This window comes from Acomys russatus, chromosome 6 (genome assembly GCF_903995435.1).
Source record: "Acomys russatus chromosome 6, mAcoRus1.1, whole genome shotgun sequence".
Lineage (NCBI taxonomy): Eukaryota > Metazoa > Chordata > Mammalia > Rodentia > Muridae > Acomys > Acomys russatus.
This window is the reverse complement of record NC_067142.1, coordinates 82,234,532-82,254,928: the sequence shown is the minus strand read 5'-3', so window position 1 is coordinate 82,254,928 and position 20,397 is coordinate 82,234,532. Positions and strand designations below refer to the sequence as shown.

Below are 20,397 nucleotides of genomic sequence, written 5' to 3'. Positions count from 1 at the left end.
CCAAGTGGGACGTCTACAGCATGGAGCATGCTTGTCTGTGGGACAGAAATAATGTGTTGAGAGCAGGGACGGCATGTCCAGCTTTCTGTCTTACAGTGACTTCAAGTCTTTGTCAGATTATCTCAGCTAGACATAGGTCCGGCATGTATACACTTTGAGATGCCCCAAGAGGAGTTTTTTTTTTAAGAGGTGGCTGTAGAAAAGTTCTCAAATAAACAAACAAGTACATAGGTATAACCTTTTGGCCAGTAACTAAAGCCCTCTGTAGAACATCATAGAAATGGAGGCAAATTTTTGAAGCTGTCTAAGAGCCCAGTGGTGCCTGTATTTTAAAAGGGGGATTTTGTTGGTGATGTCTCCTCTCATTGTTTTGCTTCACTGAGATGCTAATATTCCTCCTTCAAGGCTCAGCACACAGTCTCCATACCAAGTGCCCCTATACCAAAACAATCTCATTACCTCACCTATATAACTGCTTTCAAATATTTATGTCACTTAGTGACAGTGGAGATTGTTTAATTCACTTACCTTACTTTACAGTTAAGAAAATACATAAGAGCCTAAACCTGGTTCTCTTAAATGAAGAGGATATAGACTTACAGAGTAAAGATACTCTCACAGGGATGCTCTCACAGGATGCCCTCACAGGGATGCCCTCACAGGATGCCCTCACACAGATGTGCCCACAAGGATTGCCTCACAGGGATGATCTCACAGGAATGCTCTCACAGGGTGCACTCACAGGATGCCCTCACAGGATGCCCTCACAGGATGCCCTCACAGGATGCCCTCACAGGGATGCCCTCACAGGGATGCTCTCACAGGGATGCCCTCACAGGGATGCTCTCACAGGGATGCTCTCACACGGATATGCTCACAGGATGCTCATGCACAATTGTGCTCACACAGATGTGCTCACACAGATGTGCTCACACAGATGTGCTCACACAGATGTGCTCACACAGATGTGCTCACACAGATGTGCTCACACTGACATGACTATAAAAATTTAAGAAACTCAAGTTGGATCCAAACAATACCAAATCTACATGTTTGTTGCTGTCTTCCAAATTATGGCAAAAACAAATGAACAAAGTAAGTAACCTATATTTAGACTATGAAAGAAAATGACTTTCTGGGTGGTTTATCCCAAAGTGAAAGGCTAGAGCTTTGGGTAGAGCTGGCAGAGACAATGCTATTTTGAACACAACCCAGGAATGTGGCATTATAAAGAAGGTCATGGTAGGACCGAACTGTGGTTTGGAACTAGACACAACTCATTTTCCTTGGTACCAAGAAGCTAAATCGATGTTAGAATTGCCTGCACATAGAAATGCTCTGCAAAGCCATGGTGCTCAGCAACTAGAGCCGACAAGGTAGAGAATGTCCTAACCAAGTCCTTTACACACAAGAAACTAAGGATCATATTAAACAAGGACTTCTGTGCCTGCAGCAATGCAGATTATTTCCTGGACTGACAGCAGAAGAGATGGGATCGGAGTGTCTGTGTTTCAACAATATTACTGATTACCGTTCTAGTAAGAAGCTGAGATAGTCTAAACTAGAACACTTAGCTATAAAGTGTGCCTGGGACATCTCCAGTTGCCAACTCCTAGTGATTTTGAGGACGAGGCTGTAGCATTGCTCAGTGTTCACAATTAACCAATAATTTCCAAAATCAATTGGAAACATAAAAAGATATAAAATGTGCTTACTCTGTTAAAAAAAAACAAAAACAATGAACAGAGTAAATGGTTTCAGTTAGAATCATTTTTATGACTATCAAGTAAATGTTCTTTGTAAAACCAGTACTGTAAATTTTTTCATCTAATTTGGAGGGATCCTATAACATGGAGGCTAAAACAAAATAACAAATTCTCAAAAAACTTCTATCTTGTATCCTACTTGCACCCTCTACAGAGCAGGGCAAGGGTTTCTTGTGAGTTTCTAAACACACGGTGATCTTTCATACCCACAAAAAAATCATATTTTAAGTTTCACAGGAGAGGGAGAGAAAGTGGGATGAATTGTGTGATAAGGAGCAGGTTATATTCACAATTAAATTGTGAAATGCTAACACCCATTATAAAGACAAATAGGAGGTACAACTTCATTGTTGAAAACAATTTCCCTTCTATCAGTCCAAGGATTCATGCATCAATATTGTAGATGAACTGTTAATTACAAAATCAATTAAAAATTATTTCTAAAAACAGTCACGCATCCCAGCTCTCATGGGGGCAATTTGGGCAGAAGGTCTCATCTTGCCCAGACCGCGCCAAATCACAAAGTCGTCATCCACAAGTAAGCAAAAGCAATCTGGTTTTTCATTTTTCAGCGCGGCTGAGCCCAGCCTGAGATTGATCGTCACATATGGCCCCAGAAAACAAACTGTCAATACCTTGAATACTGCAGAATTTGAACAAATAGCCGTCCGCCCATTCAAGCCACTCATTGCATCCCATTTAACAGATTTTATTGACAGTTTCCTTCTTGTAATTAAAGGGAAAACTACTGGCCGGCAACCAAGATAAAGTTCAAAGATAGGGTCAAAACAAAAGCAGCTGGAAAGAGCACCGTGTGACTGTCGATGGTACATGGCTTCAGAGCCATTATTGACACGCAGGTATCTGACAATCAGCCCTTCATTAGGAGGGATCTATCCTGAAGTTTATGCAAATGTTAAAAGACACTGAAGACTGCGATCTAGCATTAGGGAAGGCACAAAAGGAAAGTTACAAAGTACCAGTGATTTTCACTTACCAGAGTTTGCAGCAATTTTAGCACACTCCTATTCAAATGTAAATATGTATTTGTATCTATTCATATATTTCTTAACCCCCATTGAAGGCAGCTTCTTCAACAGAATTTGAAGTCTAGAGAATTCCAGACTATAAGGCCCAGCACATTTTTTTTTCATAACAAAAATCAAAAGGCAACATGGTGTGTACTTTTCTCACCTCCAAAATTGGCCTTTTTTAGAATAAGGGTGGGAGTGTTTCCCCATAACTCACTAAGGTTGACTTGCACAGAAACAACAATAGAGCTAATTTCGTCCCAACGGTGCCCATTTGTGTGAGTCCTCCAGGACCTTCTGCTTTGCTGTGGTCCAAATTAGTAAAAGCACAGGGTGGTAAAAGTGTCAGAGCATCTGAGAGCAAGTAAATAAGAACTGCTCCCTTTAAGTTTATTTTTCTTTCTAACTTTTCACTAGAAAGCTGCACTGATTATAACTTTGCTGACTCACGGGGAATTTACAAACTAGGTCTCACAAATCCGCAAGAAGAGAGGGAAAAGGGGGAAAACTGACATCCTTAACAATGCAACAATGACCACATCAATATGCCAACCTGAATTAGCAAGAGCTATCGCTTTGAGGGTGACGAATTCTTCTTTCTCCAGCTTCATGCTCTTGTATTTCTTCACCAGCTGCAGGATAGCATTATTTAGGTCAAGAAGGCCTGCTAATTTGGACTGGTCTTCATCCATTATATAGTCGTCTGCGTAGACAAGTTCGTCCTCAAACGAAAGTGATCTGTACACAACACCGAGGATCAAGATTTCCATCCATGCGCTCTGCAGAAGGCTCATCTGATCTGCCAGGGACAGTGTGGAGAAGCCTGCACAGGAAGGAGGGTGAGTGAGTTACTCTAGAGCTGCAATTTCTCAGTGCAACCTGGGCTTCCCAAGGTGGCTGGCCTCTGCCTCTCCGGAGCTCAGAACCAGCTTGCGCTCTCATTAGAAGTTACTCTCCAACCCCAGTATCATTTTGTGAACCTGAATTCGACATCACAAGCCAGCTGCAGTGGTAGGGGCTATGGGAGAGTTACAAGTCGCACTGGGAGACAGAGAGAGGTACGGTTTTCTTACCTTCATTCACGGAGAAAACACCATACCGTCTCTCCGTGCTGCTTCCAACATTAAAGGGGGTGAGACTTTTCAGCTGCCTTCAACTACTTAGTTTTCAAAAACTAATATTGATGGGGTGGATAAAGGCAAAAGTAATCGCCCCCCCCCCATCAGAAGAAAAGAATTTAAGCCACATGAGCATCAGCACCTTGGAAATGTGTCTCCATGACAGCCAAGTGATGAATTAAAACCAAATGAGCCCTCTGAGCTAGACGTTGACCCTGCTGATATCAACACGAATTTTTCTTTTAAACCATCACCAGCAGATACAGAAAGAGGAAGTCTTAGCTTAGCAACCTTCTTGCAGAAGAGAAAAGCCACAATCCATTCTTATCATTAAAGTTTACTTGTTTAAAAATCTAAAGATAGAAATAGCTGTTTGGTGGGAAGAACAGGCAAAGAGCCAGAGCCCAACCGTTATTGGCAATGCTCAGGCACGGCCTGGGTCGCTCCTCCTAGGCAGGAAAGTGGACTTGCTTTTGCACTTGGGAAATGTAGGAAGTGCTCTAAGTGACAACTCACAATGTGCAACCACTGCATCTCCTTTTCACCTGAAATACCTGCCTCTGTCCTTTACTAAAATATCCATTGGGGCTATGCAAACTGTCTTCTATGCTTGAGTAACAAGAAGTAAAGACCGAGAAACAAAAGTAAAATCCTGTACAATAGGGAATGATGAAATAGGACAATTAGATCTACTTCATTAGTTCCAAGTAGATGTGTGTGTATGTGTGTGTGTGTGTATGTGTGTGTGTATATATACATATATATATATTACATTTTATATATATATATATATATATATATTTGCATCTCAGAGGATTGAGCTCCATACTGGAATAGGACATGTCAGTGATGATAGATGATGACGTGGTGACTGTTTTCAAGAGATCTGGAATGTATAAATTTTCTTTCTGATGATATGCAGAGAATTCCAAGTATGGTGCCCAGTCCATGGTCACTGATTTACAGCCTTTCTAGCAGCAATCCTATATAAAGGAGATCTTTGTAACTAATGCAACATTATGACATTATGACCCAATCATAAATATCCATGTGCACCCCCCTTCAAAAGCTCCTGCCTCCCGTCAGTTGGTCTCATTTGTAGTCACATTGAAACAGTTTTGTTCCATACAACAGTAAAGCATTGCCTACAAATGCTTACTAAAACTATGAAGAGAGTTCCTTCACTTCCCTTGCCTGGGACTGTCATAGCATCTCTTTCATTATGGAGGCACTTGATGGGGTTTCTTTGAGTCTAATTGCATAAGGCTTTAATTTTGATATTACATTAATAAATACATCCTGACATTATTTTAAAGAAGTTGATGAAGAAAATTAATTATCAAATAAAATTAAGTTCTACAAGAGGGAAACAAGACTGTGTTTTCCACACCCTTGCTCCCACCGACACTGACCCACTGGAAGAGAAACACTAATAGGGGTTTCTTTTACAAATTCACTCATCAAAAGCAGCAGAAATCATCACTGAGAAACTTCTGGGCTTGAGGAATGAATCTTTTTTTTTTTTTTTTTTTTAATTTTCCTGGTTCAATTCTTCCTCTTCAGGATCCTAAAGAGCAGTTTGTTGCCGCAGCAGATGGAGGGACCTCATAGCCCCGAGCATCGTCCTGAGACAGGCCAATCCTCCCTCCCCGACACCGCTGTTAGTAAATAGATTTACAGCATCCTCCAATCTCCGCACATCTTCCTGCCGAATAATTAAAAGCGGGATGATTAGTTTATTGAGTGGAAGGAGGAACTTTTTTATTGAGGTCCATCCGTGATTTTATCAGGGCCAGCACTTTTATGGCTGTCACAGGGGTGCAGCCATCCAATTTTTCTTATCTGCCTGATTAATACAAACGCTGTTTCAGGACGCATTAATTAACAGATACAAATCTACGTTCTCATGGAAGGATCAATACTGAGAAGAAAAGAGGCATCAATGTGAATTTAGGGCTGATGATGGAGAAGGCGCGCTATCGACATTTACGTGTGGGGAAGCTTTAAAGTTGCATGGAGCCCTTTTGTCCCTCTGATTTACAAATTAACATTTTTTTCAACAACAACAATGTCTGCCACATTTCTTTGGGGTTTAATTAAGCAAAAGCAATAAAATTTCATTTTTAAAGGTTGATTCTGCAATTTGTTTCGTCTATATTGATGGCTCTGTATATGTGCCTGTGTGTCATCTGCTTTGCAAACCTAAATCTTTCCCTTTTATTTTACTATTAAATAAAGAGAAAGAAAAGGCACTTTTTTTTTTTTTTTTTTTTTTTTTTTTTTTTTTTAGCACAGGCTGTAATAACTTTGCTTGCTTGGTGTCCTGAAGTATTTTTTTCTATTTTGTTAAAGCAGTGTGATTTTTACAAAGCATAGATTAAAAAGAAAAGAAAAGAAAAAAGACCGTTGCTTTATAGAATACAGCAGTCTGTGCTTCGATCTCACTTTGGCTTAAAAAATCAGTGTCTCACCGTTTTGGCCCTTTTTAAAAGTTCACCTCTACAGTCCAGAAACTGACACACAAAGACCTCCCCTGCTGCCCAAACCCTGAGGTAGCCCTTAGGCTGCCTACAAAACAGTCATCTCCCCTGCCCCACCCCACGCCCATCTAAGGGCTCTGATATACAATAAAGAGTTTATTTCCATTCCATAAAACATGTATGTATGTATGTATTATATATGTATGTATGTATTTGCTTGCTTGCTTGCTTATTACACGTGGCCCAGGCTGACCTTGAACTTGTCATATGGCACAGGCTTGTGATCCTCCTGCCTCTGATTCCTGAGTGCTAGGATTACTGATATGCACCACCCTCCCTGCCTGGCTTTCCTCTCGCCCTCCCTTTAGGAGAGCTGCCGTATTTCCCTTCTGTGAAGACACATGGATGAAATAATATCTTTATCAGGAGACGAGAGCAAAGCACAGGCACCGAAATGACGACCGTAAACGAAAACGCTTCGATGATCAAGCTGACTCTAGGGATGCTTTCAAAGCATGATTGTGTTACTGGCTCACAGATACTTGGGTCCAAATGATAATTACTTGTTTGTGCTCTTACCAGGACATTTAATGGTGTTTTATAGCCACCAGACTACAAAGTCGAGTCCTTGTCATCTATAACATGTAGCTATCTTTGGCAAGATACCTTTTTCTCCAGTGAAATGAAGTGGGGTTTGCCATTGTGTCCCTGGAAGTTCACGAGCTCTCCATCCCCGGATCTTAATCTCTGGCTCGCATCCGGTTATGGTTCCTTCTTCAGCCCTGTTACGGCTTTTTAAAATACACCCAGCACATCTTTCTCTTTCCCCTCTGCAGCTCCTTCTAATGATGCCACTGACAAGTCTGATCTCTCTTCATCTGTCCTGGAGTCAGTGCCATTTGCTGTGTCTCAGGCATTTTGCTCGGCAGAAGGGCTCTCTACCCTGACCCGCAGCTAAACTGTGTGTTTATCTGCGCTACAGTGTGCTCCAAATACACCAGATGACAGTGGAGAATAACATCACTTGGAAGAATTGACGAGCTCCTCAAAAAGCGGGTGCCCCTGAGGTAGTAGACTTGAAGAAGGCATGCTTTGTGCCAAGCTCCTTGCCTGTTTCTGTTGGAACCTTCAGGAATTGACAGTGATGCCATGGGCACTCGTCAGTAACAATTTTTTTTTCAGCCTGGCAAACTCATGCACTTTACAGTCAACGTACAAAAAAGGCTAAGCATTTGAAAGTGTGAAGGGCAAAAAATATCTGACGGCTAGTCTTCAAAAATACACTTTCATTTCAGAAAGCATAAATGTTTATTTCCTGAATAGAGTGTTGACAGAAATAGGCTGCAGCCCGGGCATTTGGTTTTTAACCCCTGCGAGGCATCTCCCTGTCAGCTGCTTAGCTGGAAACAGAATGCCAACCTTTAAATCCCTAGGGTAGTATTCATTAATCAACACATTGATTTGTCTATTCATGGGTTTTGGACTGTAGTTTCTCTATTCCACAATAAGTAAAAATAAATAAATAAGTGTGACACCGCCCCCCAACCAATCTCGTATTGTGCTACAATCATTACTCAGCTATAGTGGGGATGTAACACACTCAAGTTCGGGTTTAGCTGACATTGGATGCTTGGATGCAGGACCTTTAGTAGAGACAACTCACTGTGCTGTTAAGCCAGTTGCTTTTTGCACCTATTGACAGACATTGTCACGTGTTCTATGAGCCACAGAAATGCATAGATCCTGGTCTTGGCCACGCACCTGTGTGAGTGTGTGTGCGTGTGTGTGTGTGTGTGCATGCGTGTGTGCGTATGGGGGTAGATATGTGTGGAGGCTGGAGGTCTTTGTAGTGTCCTCACTTGCTCTTTCTCTTACCATTTGAGACATAGCCTCTCAGTGACCCTGGATCTCATCAACTAACTGGCTAACTAACCCCTGGGCCCCAGATAAACTTCCCCCTCTGCCTCCCTAGTGATAGATGACGTGGTCACACAATTGCACCAGACTTTTTTTTTTTTTTTTAACATGGATCCTAGGGACCAAACCCAGGCCTAAGATCCCTTGATGCATCTACCCACCTCGGCACTGATGAAACTCAGGGCATGCTATACTCCCTGTGGCTCTCATCTGCACAGATGGAAAAGATTCTCCCTGAAAGCCTGATATGGCAAACTTTGTACCTCCAGGTCTCTGAAAGTTTTACAGTAAGGAGATTCATACATAGACACTTGGGGCACCTACATAGGCTCTGTGGTGTGCTTAGCACTTTAGAGAAGAAAAAACGAGCAGCATGATGCCCTTTTCTCCCCAAACTGTACAGGTTAAGTGAAAGTAGATCAGAGCACAGTGCAGAGAAGACTTTAATGTAAAGATGGGTCAAAGCATACAAGGATGCAGAGGGAAGCCTGGGGCTTTGCTGCACATACTCTTCCGCCTTCCCATCCCCTTCATAGTTTTGGTGCAGGCTTCCACTCTCTCTTTGAATACCATCTCTCTTACCAACCCCAAGATATTTAAGCAGCTTTTAAATACAAATTATCACTACGCCTTCCTCTGAGGAAAATGCTTTGCAGGAGGGTTGGGGGGGTGAAGGAGTTCAGTGGGAATGGACGCGGGTAGAAGGGATAGCGTCTGGGAGGTGAGTGTGAAAGAAGAAGAGTGATACATGGAAAGGTCATAAAGAAAGCCATTATCTTGTGTGCTTACAAAAAGATAATAAAATATAAATAATAATGACCTTCAAAATTTTTTCCCTTAGCTTGCAGAATTCTGGCAGGCTAAAAATTCAAATTTTCTGACATAACACTGAATTTCTTTCACTATTTGAACCGCTATCCTTCTTCCCATCTTACTTCCTAAAGATGCCTAGGTCTTCCACTGGTAACCCCTCTCTGTACACCATAGCATGGTAAAAAAAAAAAAAAATCAGCTAGCCTTCCAGCCCCTTGTATTCAAAGCAACAGCTCTACCACCCACGTAAATAGGAGCACCATGACTCCACTGCCTGCTGCCCTCTTGGCCATTCATTTGCCTACTACCTTGGTGAAGCCATCCTCAAACATGCTCAGCGGCTTCCATTCTTGCTGATGTTATCATAATTACTATATAGTCCTAGGGACACTCGTGTAACATAAACTAAAGGAAGGTAGAGACATAAGTCAGAAATATCCCTGAGCGTAAGTGGCAGGTGGCAGGGAGTGGCCATGGGGATGTGCTGGACCCGCCTGACTCCTTGTATGAGATTTTGGGTTTTTCATGTGGATGGGGGACCCTTTGCTTTGAGTCACCTAGGTTTAGAACCCTCAGTTGTGCCTGTGACATCATAGCTGCTCACTCAACATGTGGTGAATGAGTAAACAGGTGATTCCTTCACAGCACAGTGACTGACTTTACAGATGGATGACAGGGCACTGGAAATTAGAAACCAGATGCCACACCCCAGCATACACATGAACACTCCCCCTTTCAATGCAGTAGCCCACGGCCTTTACATGAACTCGGTGAATGATTACCATGGCACTGCTCATGAGGAGAGCTCTTTGCTGACCCTGTCTATCAGATTATACAGGAGCCAGGTAATTTCTGAGGAAGCCTTACCCACCTGTCTTAACATTTACCCATCCTTCCCTAATTATGAATTAAAAGGTAATATTCTAATACTGTTATCTAATGCTTCTCTTGTGTTTCTATAAATACATCAAAACAGACTCCATAAAAATCATAATTTTTAAATATTTCTTACAGATGTCTGGAATTGGCTTCTTTGCTCCAGTACTGTGAGTCTTTAAATATATACATATATATGTATGTATATATATTTAAATATATACATTTAAACACACATATTTATAGCCTATAGCTGAGATTTTAAACCTGAAAACCTGAGCTCCTCTAACAAAAGATGAGCCGATGTACCCAATGCTTCTCTCATCTTGAAGGGGGAGAGGGAATACACGTCTGTTGCTTTTGTAGATTAAAAGATTTTTAGGTGAAACCAAATCTACTCATTTGAAAAGCTGCCAAGGTAAAATTGATGATGATGATGAATTATATCTACTGCATTAAACAAGAAGGAGGAGGAAGAGGATGAAGAGAACGAAGAGAAGAAAGAAACAGGAGGAAGAGGAGGGAGAATGAGGAGGAAGAAGAAGCAAGCCAAAGAGAGGAGGAGGAAGAGGAAGGACAGCACTCATTGAAACCTGGGACACTAGCTTTTGGTGGTCATCATTTTCATCTTTCTGAAAACAACACAGAGACAGCGTCATTGAGATGCACACCTGACATGTGGGCTCCTGTGTGAGAGCACTCACCCAGTCACAAGTATTTGTCACAGTACAAGAACCATTGAGGAGCACTTGGGAAGCGGGCAGCCCATTGGAAAGCTGTTAATCAGACATCTGCAAACAGCAAAGATGTTGCTTCTGCCTTGTGTTGTCCACTATGTCTAAACAAGGTGGTACCATAATTTAAAGGCCATGTAGACATGTTTTACATTATCAAAACAGTGTGCACATCCTTCCTTAGAAAATAATTTTGAGAGGCCAAAGAGGTGGCCTTGTGGGTAAGCATGCTTGCCATGCAAGCATGAAGACCTGGGTTTGAATCCTCAGCATGACATAAAAGCTGGGCAAGCATGTGTGCTGTAGTCCTAGCACTGGTTAAGCGCTGAGATAGGAGGCTCACTGAGGCTCACTGGTCAGCTAGCTGGAAGGACAAGCTGCAGGCTCAGACAGGAAACTGATCTGAAAGGAATAAAGTCATAGAGTGGGACGCCGGGCATCCTCCGGCCTCAGCACACGTGCACCCACACACACGCATACATATGCACACATCACCCACACACCCGAAAAAGAAGGAAGGAAGGAAGGAAGGAACAAAAGAGCGAAGGAATGAAAAAGGAGGAAGGAGGGAAACATCTTTGAAGAACAACTTCTGCCTGTTATAAGAACAAACATCACGTGAGACACGCCCTACAGGAATGTCAGAAGATAAAATGGGTCAGTCAAAAGCTATAAGAAATCTGGCAAGGACATCTCAAACCTACCATGTCAGCGACAGGTTCACATTAGTTTTTCATAAACACTGACTGTTTTGCTATTAATTGTTATAGGTAATCAGTGATAAGCTTGGATTTAAGAAATGCAAGATGATGTACAGGTTTTGCTGAGGTAAACTGTAGAGTCAAAAATAGCTTTTTCAGTCATCTAAAGTTTTAGTCAACTATGTAATAGATTATTAATATAATATGCCACTGTCAAATGGTGAGTGTTAGATATGCCTCTAAAGGTCTTCAAAATCATTAAAGAGCCAGTCAACCTTAATTTGGAATTGTTTTAAGAGCAACAACAGAAAATTATTGGTAGTTTTGAAAACTTTTATTTATTATTTCCAAGGATTTCATCCCCACTGTTTCTGACTCCAAAGTATGCTATACACATATATAATACACACACATATGTATACTATATATATTTAACATTGTCAAAATAGTGTGCATATAGTATATTTATGTTGTGCATATATATGTATATATATATGCTTTTCTTTTTCCCATATGTCAAGTTTAGTAAGAATTTATTTAAAAACCACATGTACTTAGAAACAGACTATAATCAGACTATATGAAGTGTAAATCTACACCTTAGCCCTGGCTGCTTCATTCTGTTATGTGTCCCCAACATGATGCCCTCATACTGTAGGAATCTAAAAGCATGTTTCACACACTGGATAAGTTGGGGGTAAGCTACATAGGATTAGGGAGACGGGTTTACAGGCTTATTTACTTGAATGTTGCAAACTAGGAAATGAGAGGAAGAAGAGAGGTTTACAATCACCTCCTGCCTCCAACTGCTTCTAGATTACTAAGAAGAAGGTGAGAGGTCGTCATTCTGAGGACCAATGGAGTGGGTGGGGCCCACCAAACAAACACTGCGGCTTCTTGTTAAAAACATGCCTTTGTCATAGTTCTCCCACGGCTGAGAGCCACACAGCCTCGCAGATGCCATGGAGTGGTGTAGGAATTGGGGGAGCCTGAAGCTTTTCTTTCATGTAAGTTCAACCCCATACTTGAAAATTGGTACCCTGCTCCCAGTCAAAATTCTTTTTAAAGATGGTATTGGACAATCACTGACAAAAGCAAGAATCGATTCTGTTTGGTATCTCTGAAACTCCCAAAGCGACTACCTAACTTCTTTTTAAACAAAATAGCTTCATTTTTTTTTTCAGATTCCCTTACCCCCGCATGCTGTAGAGACACCAATCCAATAAGGGCCCTGAGTGTGGGAACTTGATGGTCATCCCTCACCTGCCCTTTCTCACTTTGATTTGTTGCCAGGAGAGAAGAAAAACAAAGGGAAAGAAGCCCCTGGAGACATTCTGTTAATTGTCCTAAAACAGACACTGTATAGTGCTCTGACGTGTGACCTAGAAGGAAATGGAGGAGAGGCAGGAAAAGGGAATGAAGGACAGCATGGGGTCTTCTGCAGCATGGGCCACCAGGGACAAAGCACCGCCACAGTCATCCATGCGAGTATGCGAGGAAGCTGGTTGTCTGTGAGACACATGTCACTGGCATGAAATTACAGCATGCTGACATGGAGCTCTAACTGCAATACAGGAGATATTGCGTGCATCTCTCCTGAAAGATCTGGCCATGATTTGTACTTTAGACATCTTGGGAAAAACGGCTTTCCTATATTTCTGCCTCTGAGAGTTCACTTTGGAGTCAGGCTGTGGCACGGGTTCCTCTGTGGCTGAGGGAGGTCTGTTCACAAATATTTACTCCCAAGTCCGTGGCCAGTGCTGGCTGGCTGGGGCACAGCTAAGTCATTACGGCTTGGCGTAAGTTCCAGGAGGGATGGCCAGCTATCTTCTTGCTGACAATAGGAACAACCCCTTCAATTCCTCTCTGGTCCTGCCTGCATCCTCTTTGACTGTCCTCAGTTTGGAGAACTGGCTGAATGAAAATGAAGCAAAACTAAAACCAGGGACAGCACATCTCCTGAGAGTCCTTCCATGTCAGTGGGTGACAGCTTTCCTGAGCACAGAATGGCGTCTAGCCATATTTAGCCTGGGCCTTGTGCGCTGAGTCTCAGAGACGCTCCCCCATTCAAAAGTGAGCTGGGAAATGCAGACAGCAGCACAGGCAGCTGTAACCTCTCCCTGCTTAAGTGAACAAGAACCCCCAAAAATCCTTCTCCCACCCTCCTGTTCTGGTGTGCTGAAAATGGTTTTATCCATGCAGATCGATTCTGGCCTCTGCAGTCCCTTCAAGGCCCCGAGACCCTGTCCATCATCTCTAGGAATTCCTAGGAACTCCCCAACAAAGTTGACTCAAGGAAAATATAGAGGCAACTCCAGGGCTTACCACACAACAGACGAATCTATTAGGAACTTGCGCCATCTCCTAACTTGATTTGAGTGGCATTAAGAACACCTCTAGAGGCAGACACTCTTGCATCGGCAATGGTCCAAAAGGAAAGGGGGGAAAATTGAGAGAGGGAGTGAAGAAAAAAAAAAAAAGCAGGGCCTGATTCTAATACACCTAATTAGCCATCGGCAGACTCTTAATTGCATACATTAGGATGATTCCATAGTGGAGATTAATTCTAAATATACCCAAGCAGCTGGTTAAGATGCCATGGATTACAGTGTGGACTGTACTTTTCCACTTAATTAGATATCAAAATTAAGCAGCAACAAGCATTTTGACATAACGGGGATCAAGCCGCTGCTCAGGCTCCCAGAGCTGCAGTAAAGTGACCGCTAAACAGAGCCGCACAGATGGAGAGATATTAAATGCCGCACTGGAAAGTAATTTCAAATAATAAAATATCAATATTTACATTTTAATTGCCCCTACCGAGGGCCTCTCTGTCATTCCACTACTGCCGACGCAGCAAGGCGCTATGAGATGACACTATGGCTCTGGCTGCAATGACTGTTTTGTTTCCATTAAAGAATGACAAGTGTTTTGGAGGCAGTGACACTCAGTGTGTGAGCGAGAATGACAGCGGATCAGAAAATTCGCATTAAGGGACTAAATGCTTCAACGAGAGAATTCTCTTGGAGCAGCAGGCTCCTCCTCGAAGTACATCAGCCTTTCCTATTTCTCTGCCGAAAGTTTATTATTTGGGAGGCCCAAGGGAAGTTTTAATCTCCCGTGAAATATTTAGATCCGTAAAACGTTATGTGATGATTGTCAATTTACAAACAATAATACTTGATGGGAACAAATCCGTGGGAGTTCTCTGCAAATCACGGGGTTGGGATGGTTTGTTTCTTATGCTCATTTGTATTACCAACCACCGAGAAGACATCTTCTTAAGGAATTGCCTATGTCTGTGAGAGCCTAGGACAAGGCTTAGACTCCAGGCCTTAAAAATTATTGGCCTTGCGTTCACGATCTTATCATTGGGATTTTATTGCACACAGCCAGCTCGAATCATAATTTCCTTGACTTCAAAAGGAAAGCCAAGAGTGGGTCATTATTCACATATGTCTAAGTATGCACACGCATGGGTACACCTACAGTTTTCTCCAGCTTCTGTTCATTTTACTTTTTAAGAAAAAAAAAATATAGTTAGGTCTTAGTAGCTCTTATGGGCTCTTCCCAAGTTTAATTACTCTTTATAGAGTGTGAAGATATGATTATGGAAAAAAATAAAATAAAAGGTATACATTCGAAGTGACATGCTGCGTTCACAAGATAATAAAGGGAAATGGAAGCCTTCCTTTGGAAATGACTGTCAAAAGTGTAGAGCTCTTGAAAGAATGTTAATGCCTCAAGATATGAGAGAGTGTATAAGAAAAACTCCTTGGTCAGTGCACTGTCGTAGGCAGTTAAGTGACCCCCCTACCTCAGAGCCTGCGTTTGTTTAATGTGTGGAGAGGAGCCACCATAAATGTGATGAATGGCCACAGCAGCAGGCAGAATAGAATTTTTCAAATGAGAGAAAAGGGAAGTTGGGGAGTTTCTATAGATCTTGGGTACTCTTTTTAATCCTTTCCTTTTTAAAAAATATTGCTTCTGAAGTTGAGATAAAGGCTGGGAAATAGGCAAGGGATACTAACATGTGCTGTGCACCCAAGAGGGGGTGTTTCCTCTCAAGGAAAAAGAGGTACGCAGCCAAGCCTTCCCTTAGCATCTCTAATGCTTCCAGGCCAAGACAGATCCCCATTTCTCAGCTCCCGGCACCTTTTAATTTCTGAAAGAGCCACGGTTGAAAATCTTAATTAATTGTTCCATACTGCTTCAGGATCATTATGCAACGTAATAAAGGCCGTGTAATTATGAAATTTTACAGCCATTACCGAGGCTGATGGCTCGTATTTCATCCTCGGCTGGACCCGATGGCTTTTAGGCACTCGGCTCCCCTTTGATGAACTACGGACAGATCTATCAGGCCCAAACAATATCCAGGCGAGGCGGCTATAATAGCTACCTACAGATGAAGCCAGAGATAAAGATAAACTATAAATCTGCACACACAAATGCAGCACATTGCCCGGGGATGGCAGAGGAAGGGACGAGACGCTTGGGAGTGGCTGCTCCCGCAGAGGCGGCCTCCCAGGCTACCCGTGCATCCACAATGGCTCAGGTTGTATAACAGAGGGAAAGGCTCAAGCGATGTCTCATTTATTCCTTGTATCTTAAAAATCAAATGAGAGACAGAGAGAGACAGAGAGAAGGGATGTCCAGAGCACTGTGTTTCGAGCATCATTTAAAGGGCAGGAATGGCTCAGATATTCTAACCTCAGTTTCAGTGGGAGGAAACCAATGAAAAGACATCATCTGCGGCGTGTGATGTCCTACACTGCACGCTAACATGGCAATCCAAAGTGAGCAGCCAGCAACACATTTCATTGTAACTCATGAGCTACCCTTATGCAGATATTAACATTCTCAAAATAGTGATTCAAGAACAACAAAAACCCACATTAAAGTACAGACGGGATAAATAAAATCCTATCTGTACGTAACTAAAATGTTTACAGCTCTCAATTATGGCTAATTATATCACATAAAAACTCGCAGAGCCTAAGACCCAATGAGGCTACATTTGTTGAGTATATTTCCATCACGTCCTTTTGGTGAATTAAGCATTTCCGCGGGTCCTTTTAAACTTTATGCTAAGTGGAAAAGGGCCATCGCAGAGGGCCATTTGACAACCCTAAGTGCTACACTCCAGGGACTGCCGAGTCCAACGCTGCCTCCCGGACATGGCAGCGATTTCAGCTCTGCAGCGCTAACGCCCTCAGTCCTTAGGATGCTGTCTGTCTCGTACTGACTCACTTCATGAAGATGAGCAGATAGGCAGTCCGCAGCATGGCTCATCCTGGAGAAATAGCCCAAGTGAGGGCCAATTTAAGTCAGACTGAGCACTGCGATGGTGGCCATGCAGGTCAGGCAAGGCAGGGGAGGAGTAGACTGCTGGAAAGGCTATACTCCAGGCTGCTGACATGAGGATCGGTATGCGTGTGAGGGGTAGGGATGCATAGTAAAGTAACAAAGTATTGGCTTTCATGGCATTGACACTCTGGAAAGTACAACCTGGTAGAGTACACAAGGGTATGGATGAAGAGTAAAGAAAACTGGCTTCAGTGTAACCATAGTTACAAACTAGGCCCGGAGCCTTGAGCTAGACACTAAGAGCTCAATGCCCTCATCTACCGTGGATTCTTCATGGGTGTTCCTCAATACGTGGTCTAAAACAGACTTCCCACTGACTGCAGATATAGCTCAGTGGGCACAATGCTTGTCTAGCATTTACAAGTTCACAAAGCCCTGGGTTTAACTTCCAGCAATGCAAAACTTGGTCTTCGTGACTCATTCCTAGAACCCCCTGGAACCTGGGAGGTAAAGGGTGTATGTATGACAGAAACTCAGAGCTCTCTTTGCCACACAGTGAGTTCATGGTCGCCCCTGATGCTCGAGACCCTGTTTCAAAACTGAGCACACGGGCACATCACCTTCCATGGATGGACACTTCCTCTGCCCGAGTCTGGCTTTAAGATGACTATATTTATACATTTATGTCTTTTCTGACCCCATGTTTGAACAATAAATATCCATGAACTAGTTCCTTCTTCTCACCCATCCTGGAAGCTACCCAACTGCCTGTCCACTTGTTTGTCAGGAAGCAGCCTGTTCCCTCTGCCCAAGGGAGTCCTTTCCAGCGTGCTCTGTCCTCCCTGCTCTAGAACACCTATCAGTTGTCATCTAGCTATGGCCGTGTCAGCCCATCAGCTTGTCCTCTCAGTTTCCAGCCCTTCATCCCTTCATTCTGACCAAATGCCCCCTGAGCCCCCCTGCTGCCCTACTCAGGTTTCTCTTAGTTTCACCTTAGTTTTCTCTGCTGGTCTTTCGGTCTCCCTGCCCATCTTGATGCCTGAGAACATAGCTCACTTGTGCTGCTCTCCTGCACGCGCCCAACGTCTTCTCAAGTCTGGATCATCTCTACCGCCTGACTGCCACGTCCCACAGCCTGGCTTCCCCTCCATCCTATTTGCTCTCTTGGGGTCCTTCTGTCTAGTCTGGTGCATTGCCTCCTTTCCCCAACATTCTCCATTGAGGTTCACCCCCAGTCTTTCTGCTGGTTTTTTTCTCCCTTTTCTGCAGTCTTCCCATGCGTATGCACAGTGCTTTTTCTTGCACACCCCCTGCTCATCTGCATAAGGAGGCCGCACTGCCGCTCACCCTTTTCCCAAGGAGATGAACATTTTATTCCCAACTTCCCAACATTCGCTTGAATCTAAACATCCCACAAACATCTCTGCTTGTCTAAAATGGGACCCTTATCTCCTGGACTTATTCCAAATATATTCCCCCAGGGTATTTCCAGATACCAGAATCACCAATTAATCAGAAGGATCAATTAAAAATAACTTCGAATAAGAGAACTTAAAATTTGAGTTTTCTTTGGCCTCTCTCCTATATCCAATTCCTGCCAACATCCTGCCCCCTTCCGACTCTTCGAGTCACATTGCTTTATTTCAAGTTCTTAATGTCTCTGACACAAGCTCCGCCGATTGTCTCCCTCCTGCCTTCCTAGATACTTGTCTCTTCCCATGTAGACACCTAGTAAGAAAGGATGTTGCAGTCTTTCCAGCTCTGTGGCTTGCTCACATGAGTCCACAGAGTCCTTCATTGTCAAGCCCCAATTCACCCTTTCTCCTTGATTACTGATAAGGAGGAAGGAGAGGAGAGCGATTTTAAAACCAAAATCTCCTGCAGGCTTACTGTGTCCCAGGAAGCACACTAAGCAGTTTTTGATGCATGCCTTTTATGAGACAAGCATCAGAAATACAGCAAAGACAGAATTTGGGTCCTACATGGGCTTAATCACACTGGGGTCACGGGAATCATGTAAAAAACAGACAGGAAGCTAGTGATGCAGCAGAGCAGAGAGTCCTCATCATGGGGGCCCTATGGTCTTTAGGGATGGACTGTGGAAAGGAAGAGCCAAGTGATGAGCAGGTTAAGTCTTGGGACGCCTCACTGGTACCTGGCCTTTCAGCAGATAGCCTAATAAGCCAAGGGTACATATCTATATCTAAGCACTGCGGCCATTCCATATGTGGACATATATTTCACATATTAATAGCCAGCACCTCAGCATCCAATGAGATTATTCAGAAGAGGAGGTACCATGGATGCTTTCATCTCAGGATGAAAATGGTGGAATTTCATGAATGAGTAGATAACCTGATTAAAGGAGCCACCAAGACCTCTCTCCCAAATTCCTCCATGTTTATGACTTAGAAGATTGGAGCACCACTTTCATCTTAGACTCTCCAGTTCCTTAAATTCATGCTATGTAGAAGACACTAAACCTATGGTAATTTTTCACAGCAACCAAGAAAGACTAATGCTTTAGAAAACAGCAACTCAACCAGAAGGAATGGCAAAGATGCCTACACTGAAGAAGAGCCTTCTTGTGGTGTCATAGAGAAGGTGGAGGAAGCCAAAGCCAACGAGGAGAACAATGGAGCCTGGCTCATGGGACAGGCATGTCACAAAGGCTTTGCAACCTTTTGTGATTTCCTTTTAAGTAATATGGGAAGTTACTCAGGCCAGAGATTTTGGCAAAGAGAAAATATGATGTGACTTATGTTTTCAAACACAACTAGGTTCAGCCAAGGAGTAAAATGGTGACAAGCATTTAAGTCTCTATTCCATGTATGAAGAAAGAAAGGTCACATGATTAAAGCATTCACTGCAGGGTCTGTACCCAGCCACCGGTTCTAAAACCTAGAGTGGAACCATGTTTTAGTATCAGCATACATCTTGTGTCCTCACTGCCTGTATCCTTCACAAATAAGCTGCGCTAGTGCCTGGCCCTAAGCTTAGGTATCCAGTGCCTTCTCCCTTCATCCCTGACAGACACAGGTCTCTCAAACCATCTGTGCATTTCTGAAATATCATTCCATAAACATTTACTTAATAAACTCAGGCAGAGGTCTACTTCCATTTCTGCTGCTTTCTCCTCTACCACTTAGCCCTATCTCCCACACTGTCGATGCTGTGAAGGCAGCATCTATCCTAAGGCACTTTGTGTCCTCAGATCCCTAGCCTTTGGGAAATAACAGATGTTACTAAAATTTTCCAATGATGGAGATACGGCCCAGTGGTTTAGAGTGCTTGTTGTGTAGTTTGACTATAAAAGCCCACACAGAGCAGCTCAAAAAACACTGTAGCTCCCGCTCCAAGGGATCCAACACCCTCTCCTGGCCTCCATGGGCAAACTGTGCATACATGTGTGCATACACTCACGGATCACATATACATAAAATCATTTTTTCCTCTTTCTGAGACAGGCTCTCACTGTGAAGTCTGACTGGCTTAGAAATTGCTATGTAAACAGATTTCCCTTAAACTCAGATACCTGCCTCCCAAGTACTGGGATTAAAAGTGTACACTGTAACAAACCATTTTTAAACTGAAAATGTCCTATCTTTTTGCTGTGTGTGTGTGTGTGTGTGTGTGTGTGTGTGTGTGTGT

At 43.0% G+C, this 20,397-nt stretch overlaps 1 protein-coding gene across 7 annotated transcripts in view; it reads right to left on the bottom strand.

Annotated features, from left to right (window-relative positions):
- Nucleotides 1-20,397, bottom strand: part of Esrrg (estrogen related receptor gamma) — a 565,698-nt gene that overhangs the window by 7,146 nt on the left and 538,155 nt on the right. For all 7 annotated transcript variants that reach the window (XM_051148111.1, XM_051148110.1, XM_051148112.1 and 4 more), the window contains one exon: nt 3,351-3,620. In XM_051148111.1, the coding sequence (XP_051004068.1) occupies nt 3,351-3,620 (270 nt within the window). The remainder of the gene's footprint in view (nt 1-3,350; nt 3,621-20,397) is intronic.